Source organism: Bidens hawaiensis, unplaced genomic scaffold (genome assembly GCF_021521415.1).
Source record: "Bidens hawaiensis isolate Kalapana, Puna unplaced genomic scaffold, B.hawaiensis_p1.1 tig00000237_1, whole genome shotgun sequence".
NCBI classification, from domain to species: domain Eukaryota; kingdom Viridiplantae; phylum Streptophyta; class Magnoliopsida; order Asterales; family Asteraceae; genus Bidens; species Bidens hawaiensis.
The window spans coordinates 893,569-904,007 of NW_027491021.1; the positions used below are offsets into that span (position 1 = coordinate 893,569).

The following is a 10,439-nucleotide window of genomic DNA, read 5'->3' on the forward strand; positions in this document are numbered from 1 at the left end:
TCAATTGTTAATTAGTAAATCGTATTTATAAGTCAATGTTGACAATAATAAGTGAATAGGTGAATGGGTCAACAATGGATTTGTAACTCAATTGTTATTATTAAACAATAATAAGTCAATGGATTTGTATTTTAATTCTTAAAAGTAAATGAATATAATTAAATCAGTGGGTCAATGGGTCAATGAGTCAACTAACGTAATTATAGTAAAACTTAATGATTGTTAATTAAATAAAATTTACATTCAAATTTAGACTATAATTTAGACAATAATTAATTCAAACAGGAAGGGGGGAATATCAAATTTACAAATCCGTAATTCAAACTTTCCTTAATAAAATGGGCAATCCTTTCTTAATTTTCTTAATTTCCTTACGAGTTTGACAAACATAATTTAAATAATATAATATTTTAACAGAATTATAATATTTTAAATCGGTATCTCTATATATTATATATATATATATATATATATATATATATTATCCGTAATCTCTATATTAAATCCGTAATCTCTTCTATTGATGAGATAACAAATAATTAATTAAATTATTTATTATATATTACCTATAAAATTAACACAAGTGGTGAATGAAATAAACCAAAAAATAACAAAGGTGGTGAATGAAATCGACTAAAAATAATAAAATTTTAAAAAATAAATTTTGAATATTTAGTATTTAAACTATAGCTAAGATTTTAAAATATTACATTAATTAGAATATTTTGTGTTGTTATTTAATTAATCTAAATTTACACTTTTAACTAAATGTAATATTAAAATATTACATTATTACATTATTATTTAAGTATTCAAAATGAAAAATTAAAGATTAAAGGAAAGAGGAAAGATAATAATTAAATAGCATTGATGAATCTTATTTTAATATATTATTGATTTATTTTATTCATTTGAAAATTAGAGAAGACATTGATATACATAGAAAAGTATGAGAATCAACCAATAGGAAGAGGGTATATGGACTTAAAGCTTATTGCTTTAATAGTATAGTTAAATATTTACAAAGGAACGTAGTAATATACAAAAAGGAAAATTAGCATACAAAGGTTATGAATCAAAGTTGCAAAATTAGTGAAATAATGTATTCTCATGACGTATCATATTTATTTGATGTGATTAATACATGCATATACGCAAATGAAAATTATGGTAAATACGTAGAATTAAAGGAGATGAAATGGTTTTTTGTGTTCTCTATTTTTCTCCGATCATTGTAAATTGTTAAATACGCTCAGGCACTCATGTTTCGAAAAAGTTAGGACCATTTAGAGAAGTATTACGTAAATGTAGAAAAAATATCTTAAAACAAATGTTGGTGGTACTTAAAACATTGTATTTATCTATATCAGAGAAGCCAATAAATAGCACCGGTAGTGAAAGATAACGTGTTAGATGTTGTCATATGTGAGGACATTGACTTGCCTACTATAGATCTCCAAAATGTTTTTTTCCTAGATAGTATAATGTTATGCCCCTTGTAAATAATCTCACACAGCCAAAAAAACAATTAATTAAGAGCTTTCAGGTTTTACAATGACTAAATAACTTTGTAGACAACTTTGATGTTGTTTTCAATAATGATAATGCTGTCAACGTTAACCAAAATGTACAAGTGTATGATTTTAGATGAATTGGTACTGAGTGCAAGGTATATCTTGAAACTGAAGAAGCCAGGTGTGTGAGGGACCTTTAAAAGGCTACAAACGTATTTTTTATCTCGCTTTAACTTGTAAGCCACTTATATACGACATTAGTTAGGGACACGATTAGCAAGTGTTTGAATATCGAGTTGGACAATGATCTATTCCATTTCAAAACATAAAATGATTTTGAAATTAAAATGCAAGAAGAAGAAAAAATTAAGATTTTTGAAAGGTTTAAAACATATCTATTGCAAGAGACACGACTTTTACAAAAATGGTAAAAACAAATCCATTTATCTAACATACAAAAGCATGCACCCACTTTAATACTAAAAAACCTCTTGAGTTGGACTTATATGATTTAGTAGCTCATTGCACTCAAAAGAAGATTCAAATAACTAGAAAAGGTGTTGTAAAAACGGACCAAGCATAACGGTCACAAACACTAGGAGACAGACTAGGCGAAGCTTGTCGCACGCGACCGATGGGTTAACCATCAAAGCCTAGTTTTGGCTTTGGGATTTGTGGTTTTTTTTCTTATCAATGTATATTCTATCTTCTCATTTAGTATTAAGTAAATCCAGCTACTATAAATCTACTGAAGTTAGCAACAATCTCCAGATTTTAAAATAATTTAATGTATTGTCGTTCACGAGTTTGGTTTCCTTTTTTACATATTTCTTGTTTCTTAATTATTACTTATCGCGTGTTGATCTGGTTCTATATTTTGTCTAGATCTTAAAATCACCAACAATCCCTAGATCTTAAAATAATTTAATGTATTGTTCGTTCACGATTTCAATTTCCTTTTGTATATATTTATTGTTTCTTAATTATTACTTATCGTGTGTAGATATGGTTTCTATATTTTGCCTGTCTTGTTAATTTAACCTAATTCTAAAGATGAACATGGAGAACAAACTTGATTTCACATTTTTTTGATTGTAAAGTTAAATGTAATTATGAGTATTTTGTACTATCAAGTGATAAAATTTATACATTGAAGAGACCTATATATAGTTAGTTTGAAGGTAGACGACTAGTGATAGGGCTGCGCATAAACAAAGTAAAACCTGCAAGATCTGTGAGACTTGGATCAGACTCAGTCATTTACATTTTGTTCATAGATCCTAAAAAAACACTAAACGAGTTAGAGTTAAATCAGGCCGGGTCTCACGAGTCAGAACAGTTTGCACTCTCCGTCATCACCAAGTAGACAATCTTATATTAATCAACATCCGGAATGTTTTTATTGTTTTAAAACCCTTTTGTTTAGGCCCAAGTACAGTTGAAGAAACCAAAATAATAATAATAATAATAATAATAATAATAATAATAATAATAATAATAATAAGATTTGAAAACAAAAAGCCCAAAATACCCCTCCCCCTCTCATTCTGTAACACCTCAACAAATGTAATAAAACCAAAATCAAAACCAAAATCAAAACCAATTTCCGGAAATCACAAATCAAATTCTTCTTCTTCTTCTTCTTCTTCTTCTTCTTCTTCTTCGATCATCTGCACACCGATTCATTCATCTCTCTGTACCTTATTTCACCAACACTCAAACCGAACAAACTTCACGCTCACGTAATCATTATCTCACACACACAAACACGTCAATCGTTCTTCCGTTGTTGTTAATTTCGATCTTATAGGTTCAATTTAGGGTTTTCCAACACTTCGGAGGAATTTGTAGGTTTTTAAGATAATTGTTTGGTGTAGGTTCTTATATTTCCAAGTTGTTTGTGATAATGTGTGTTGTGTGATCAATTATGTTGGATTTTAGGATACGCCGCTAGGGTTTTGGGCTTAGGGTTAGGGTTAGGGTTTGGTGGTTAGAGATGGCTTCGACTGAGGTTGAAGATGGAGCGGCTCGTGTTGACCCGGATACAGCTCTCTCTTACATTGTAAGACTTTTATATTATTATTATTATTATTATTATTATTATTATTATTATTATTATTATTATTATGTGTTAATAATAAGACTGTTGGAACTTGATAGTGATTACTGTTGCTGGTAAGTATTTGTGGTTTATTGAATTGAGAGTTATGTACGGTTACTGCGGAAGCTTTGGCTTTGAGAACAGAATGTAACGAATAATAAGCTGTAATTCGAGCTTGACTTGATTGTAAACTGTGGGATAGTTTATTCTTTTGTAAATGTATGTTGTATTTTTCATTCTTCAATCGCTGGTCTTACTCGACTTGGAGATTACTGTGAGATGAAGCTTGTGTTGGTTCATTCACCTATCTATGGTGTTGAGTTTCAGCCTTTGTGAATTGAATCTGATTTTGTGGTGTTGTCTGCACAATCTGGATCATAATTTTAATTATTTGAAATCACATTTGCTCAATTTTGTATGAAAGCTAGCTTTATCTTTATAAACTTTTATGTGCAACTTAATGTATGCTTATTATACAATGACTGGTAACATTTAAGTTTCTGGTTCTTTTAGGACGAGAGGCTTCAACGTGCATTGGGTCATTTTCAGAAAGAGTTTGAAGGCAGCCGTTCTGCAGAATCATTGGGTAAGCCACCCATAACAGAACTGTTCTATCTGAAAAGTGACGGGACAACTCTATAACTAATTTCTTGGCAGGGCCAAGATACGGTGGGTACGGGTCGTTTTTACCCTCATATAAGCTTCCTCCACCGGTCCATCATTCTCATAGCAAGGGTCCGAATCCCAATAAATCAAGTCCACTTAATAGTTTCCGTTTGGAGGTATATCGTATATCGTATACAAATAGCAACACATTTTGGTTATTTTTTTTCATTTTTATCGAAAACTCGTGTTACCATTTAGGGTGCTCCTGCTGCCTTAAATCCAGTCACATTTGCAGACCCTATTAAGCCAGCTGCATCCCAGCATAAAGATGTATTTGTTGATCAAAATGTGTCATCTGCTGATAACATGGCAAGCAAAGATACATGCTTTATTAAAAGGGAAACCCCTAGAAGTAATTTGGTAAATCCAACTGAGCAAAGATCACTAAAGGTACGGATTAAAGTTGGTCTTGGACTTCTTACTCCATCTTCCTCAACGGGCAACAATGTTGAGGATAGTGGTGGTCCGCCAATTGAATCTCGTGATGTCCTGTTTAATTCTCCTAGTGGCATACTTGGTGTAAGTTTGATTATGCTGATCATACTCTTGTTTCGTGATTGTTGTTAATCTTTCAACAATTATTTGTTTACAATTTTGTAGGATATGACATCTATTTTTGTCCCTGGAAACAAGCTGGTTTCACCACTAAATGAGAGCCTAATGTGCTTAAAAGTTAAGGTCAAACCGGTTGTTGAGAGAAAGACAAGTTTTTCAGTTGTTGAGGATGACAAAGCTCCAGTTTCAGAAAAAGGTATAAAAACAGAATCTGCTGTCAGTAAACAGGGTTTGACCAGCGGTTTGAAAGTCAAACTGTCGTCTGACTCTACAATACCTGAAGCAAAACGAGCAGCTAAGAAAGACGTACCTTTAAAGAAACGAGAAACAAGAAAGGAACCGATAAACGTCCTATCTTTTGGCCCTGAAAGCTGTGAGCAGAAAAATGTCAAAAAGCTTTCATCTGATTCTATAATATCTGAACCAAATCGAGTGGCCAAGAAAGACGTACCTCTAAAGAAAAGAGAAACACAAAAAGAACTTTTATCTGACCCTGATGTTACAAGAAAAGAGTCAGATGAAAGCTTTAAGCAGAAAAATGTCAAAAAGCTTTCACTTGATTCAAGGGGAATCAGACAGATTGCTTGTAAAAATGACCCTGATGCTCTTAAACATGAACCTCAGGAAGTGAAAATACCTAAAAATATTGCAACATTACCATCTGAAAGAAAAAATAAGTTAAAAGATGTTCAAACAAAAGAAATCTTGAGGTCTAGTCTCCCTGGATCAATGAAAAACAAGAAAAGTGCTTTAAAAGATATTGTAGAGGTACGCAATAGCTATAAAGATATATTTGACACCAACAATAGAGCGATAGAAGTAGCAAATGTTGGGAGGAATGAAATTTCCGCTGAGGTGGCAGTCCCTCAGCAAACAGAAGTGGGTCCTGCAGCATCTCTTGCTGAGGTGGCAGTCCCTCAGCAAATAGGATTGGGCCCCGCAGTCCCTCCAGACAATTGGGTAGGATGTGATCGTTGTGAAAAGTGGCGACTCCTGCCAATTGGTATTGAGCCTGATAATCTGCCTGATAAGTGGCTGTGTAGCATGTCAACATGGCTGTAAGTTCTTCTTTACTGTCTTTTATGTTATATTATAAGTATTTCAGGAAAAAAATAAGTAGTTTTTATCATTGTGTAGGCCTGGAAGGAATCATTGTGATATCAGTGAGGATGAAACCACAAGGGCAGTTCAGGAAATGAACCTTCAGTTAATTTCTCAGAATCAGAACTGTCTTCAATATAATGTTATTAGGGGTGATATTGGGAATTCAGACCATACAAACTCAGATGTGAATTCTGAGACCATGACTACTAAAATTAAAAAGATTAAGTCCAAACCTGAAGGGAGCAGTTCCATTTTGATTGAAACCAACCAACCCTTGGTCGAGAAAAACGGTATATATCCAGCTGTTGCTAAACGTGATAATGATTATGTAAAAGTATTAAATTTCTTTTTGAATATGCTTGCAGATGTTGTGAAGGCTAAAAGATTAATAAACAAGACATGGTCTGATCAGCATGAGACTAAGGACAAGCTGGTAGTTTCAGTCAAGATACATACTGAAGACACTACAGGTTCCATAAAGAGTGAGTCATTCGATAAAACGGTGGAAGTTCCTGCAAAGAAAAGGAAGTTGAAAGACTGGCAGGAAAGTCAAAGTCAACCTTATGCAAACACTTTGGAAAGCAGTGAAGATAGAATAAAACTGAAAGATAAAAGATTGAAGACCGAGCTGAAGGAGTCCACTGATGATGTGTTCTTTAACAAAGGAAAAACAATGAAAATCAAATTATCGGCTACTAAAGAGAATTCGGTTGACACAAGTCACGAAAAATTATTGGATAAAAAGGTGGAGATTCCCGCAAAGAAAAGGAAGCTGAAAGACTGGCAGGAAAGTCAAAGTCAACCTTATGCAAACGCTTTGGAATGCAGTGAAGATAGAATAAAAATGAAAGATAAGAGATTAAGGACCGGGGTGAAGGAATCTGCTGATGACATGTCTTTCGTTAAAGGAAAAACAATGAAAATTAAGTTATCAGATAGTAAAGAGAATTCAGTTGACACAAAACATGAACAAAGTCAGCAGCATAGAGAAAAGACTACAACTTCAAGTTCTTCAAAGATTTCTGGTTCTTCTAGAAGGGCTAGCTTGCAAGAAAGAAAAGGGTCACCAGTAGGGTCGGTTTCGTCGTTTTCCATTAGTGCTCCTAATCCTTACAATAATTCACCTGCTTCTGGAAAAACCATTCCAAGAAAAGCTCATGCTAGGACTGAAATTCCAAGAAAGAATATTGATACAAGTCAAAGAAGTGGTGGCAAAGTTGACGTAAAACATAAAGAAGCCTCAAAGACTATGAGCACGAAAGGAGATGCTAATGGTGTTAAAGATAAAGATCAAAGATCAAATTCTCAAAGAACAATGGTAAGGGCATTGACTGATTCGTTGACTGGTCAACCTAATAAGATGAGAAGGGTTGAAGTGGATCTGAAGCATGCTGGATCGGAAGAAATATTGGGTGATATGGGTAGCCCAGAAATGAATCCAACTGTTAAAAAAGATTTAAAAAAGGTAAAAGCGGGCGATATGTCAAATGTAAAGGACCCCGTAGAGCCAAAGGTTGAGTTACAAACAGTTGACAGTTCTGGTCAAAACAAGTCAAAGGTTATGAAACATCCTGGAGATGCTGCTAATCAGAATGCTATAAACGATCTGAGTGTTATTAGCTTTTTGAAGGAGTATTCTTCTGGTCAATCTGCTTTGACTCCCTTTAGAAGAGCTGAGGAGTCAAAGGACTATGCTGATCGTTTAAAGGTTTGTATAGTTTTCGTGTTTTTTTTTCTTTTAACTTATTTGTATGATTTTTATATAAGTTATTGTTATGTAACTTGTGCAGATTTCTGGATTTGATTATGAGTGTAACGACGCATACTTTGACTCCGCTTTGAAGTTTCTTTATGCTTCTTCACTTCTGGAGACCTGCACTGCTGACATCAGCAAATCGAAAGGAGTGGATCCGGTTAGTGGTTACACCACTTCTGCCAAACTTTCTAAGTAAGTTAAACTTAAATATTTATTACATAATCATGATGTTAGATACCATTGTTTAACCAGCAACTTTTGATTTTGAAAACATGCAGAATTTGTGCTCAAGAATATGAGAAACGAAAAGAATATGCTGCAGCATCACTGGCCTATAAATGCATGGAAGTAGCATGTATGCGGATAGTCTATTGCAAGAGTTTGCTGACTAGGCAAGACTTGCAAACAAGTATGCAAATGGTTACTCAAGGTATGCCCAATTTTTGCATTCGATATACCAACGACTTGATACAAAAAAATTACCATTTTCTTATATGGGGACAGCTCCATTTTTCGTTTCCATTACGATATGTACCTCAACCTAATCTTTTTTTCTTTCTTTTTTTTTTACAAAAAATCACTGTAATTTCTTACTTTTTACAAGAAGACTTTAAACCTATTTTTGGTATTTTTAAAGTCTTTCAACACGTAAAAAGGTACACAAAAGTCACTAAACTAATTGTTGTAATAGAAGTCCTAAACTTGTCTAAAATGCATTTACTTTGGATTTTTTTTCTCAATAATGACTTGTTAATTATGCAGGTGAGTCACCATGGCGTGTGTGTGTGTGTGTTGTCTTGGGTTAGGTTGAAAAGTTAATTTTGCCTAAAAGGTGTGAAAAATGTTTTTAGCCATGGTTTTCTATTTTTAAAACTTTAAAACATCATGGAATTTAAACATCATGCCTAAAAATTTAAAGAACCATTCCTAGTGTGTGTGTGTGTCTGTGTATGTATTTGCAAAAATGTTGAATGCCACTTTATCATATTTTGATCAACTTAATAGTTAACACGTAGTTAGATTAAAATAATTCGCAAGTACTTGCATTTTAGACAAATTTAAGCATTAATATAGTGACTTTTATATGTACTTTTTACAAATTGAGAAATCATATGATAATTAAGTTAGGTGTTTTTTTCGTGAAAGACAAGAAAGTAAGATATTAAGATTTTCTCACTCATGCAGGTGAGTCACCATCATCTTCAGTATCAGATGTTGATAATTTAAACAATCAAGCAACAATGGATAAAACCATGTTGTCTAAGAACATTGCACATCCAGGAAACCAATTAGTGGTTAAAAATCAAGCCAACTTAATGAGGCTTCTTGATCTTGTAAGTTCATATTTTCTAAAACACATACATTCAAATATTATTGAAACTAATTATCTGCCTTTGTTGTAATTAATCTGCAGACAAGTGATGTAAGTTTTGCAATGGAAGCTTCTACAAAGTCACAAAACGCTTACAAAGCTGCTAGTGCGATTCTAGAAGAATCTAAGAATGAGATGATGATTTCAGTCAAACGGGTCGTTGACTTCAGCTTTCAAGATGTAAAAGAAATTGTGTGTTTGGTACAAAACACACGCGAGGCCATTAATCGTCAAGGTATCAAAGGTAACAACAGGCGGTAATTGGCAGCTGGCAGAGTTGTAAATAACATTTTGCCATCAATTTTGACCTATCTGTACAAAACATGATCGAGATCGGAATCAAAACGTTAAAATGTTTTTTTTTTCTTGACCGAGGCGAACGTTTACCTTTTAGCACTTAGTAATGGTGTTTGGGTATTATATCAGATGAAAATATAGAAGCTTTATAGGGGGATAGCATGGATGCTGATGTTATAACTTTATACATCTAAAATTCTAAATTGGTGTTGGTTTTTTTCCCAAATGATATCTTTAGACTTAATATTTTGGTAATAGAGTTTGGACTATGTAGACTTTGATGTTGTTTGATGATCAAAACACAATTTTAGTTACAAGTTTTCTAACTAGGACCTTTTGGTATATGATGTTTGTTTTGTATATAATGAGAGATGAAGAGAAGAAAATTTCTACATTTTTTTTATATCACCCCTTGCATCATGATATACTTTAGGATTTAAAATTTGATATCCATGATATGTAACGATAAAGTGAATATTACCAAGATTTTCTCTCTCTCGCATTCGATTAAGAGTTTCAACGACTTGATATGTCGAGGTCGAGGTAGAGGTGCAAAAAATACCCGGTTCCGGACCCGACCTGGAACCGGTTCCTACTTGTACCGCGGGTACGACCCGGCAATGAGTCTCTCTCTAGACTTGTACCTGGAACTGGACCCGACTCCGCTAGAAATGGTTCCACCTGAACCCGCTCAAAACCTGACTCAAAACCCGGAAAAATCCTGACCTGACTATACCCGAAGCCGGTTCCTACCCAACTCGGTTTTAACTTTTGTTGACCATATCTAAAACCGTTTTTTACTCAGTTCCGATTCCTAAAATCACCCAGATTGTTCCTCTATGTCGAGGTATTGGTTCATGTGGATATTTTTTTAAACTCATGAAATCCACAATGTAATTAATATTTTGTTATAAATTAGTGTAATATAAAAGTGAATTATTATTAATTAACTCTGTTCACCTCATATGTTTTTATTTGCAAATTGAATTTTAATAAAACCAATTTAATGCAGTTGGCTGATAATAATCTAACTTAGAAAATAGATGTTACTGGTACCAACTTTCACACTATTTG

The 10,439-nt window shown here is 33.3% G+C and overlaps 1 protein-coding gene across 2 annotated transcripts; it reads left to right on the forward strand.

The window, feature by feature from the left end:
- The first annotated feature begins 3,169 nt into the window (after positions 1-3,169).
- Positions 3,170-9,554, forward strand: LOC143613727 (cysteine-tryptophan domain-containing zinc finger protein 3-like). Of its 2 annotated transcripts, XM_077087430.1 has the most exons (11): positions 3,170-3,576; positions 4,129-4,201; positions 4,273-4,397; positions 4,480-4,800; positions 4,882-5,894; positions 5,974-6,230; positions 6,306-7,648; positions 7,731-7,888; positions 7,975-8,126; positions 8,882-9,030; positions 9,111-9,554. In XM_077087430.1, exons 1-11 carry the CDS (start codon positions 3,511-3,513, stop codon positions 9,327-9,329), a joined length of 3,876 nt encoding a protein of 1,291 aa, XP_076943545.1. In that variant the 5' UTR covers positions 3,170-3,510; the 3' UTR covers positions 9,330-9,554. The 2 variants fall into 2 exon arrangements, with proteins under 2 accessions (XP_076943545.1, XP_076943496.1); XM_077087381.1 differs by having other exon boundaries at positions 5,974-7,648.
- Positions 9,555-10,439: the final 885 nt, after the last annotated feature.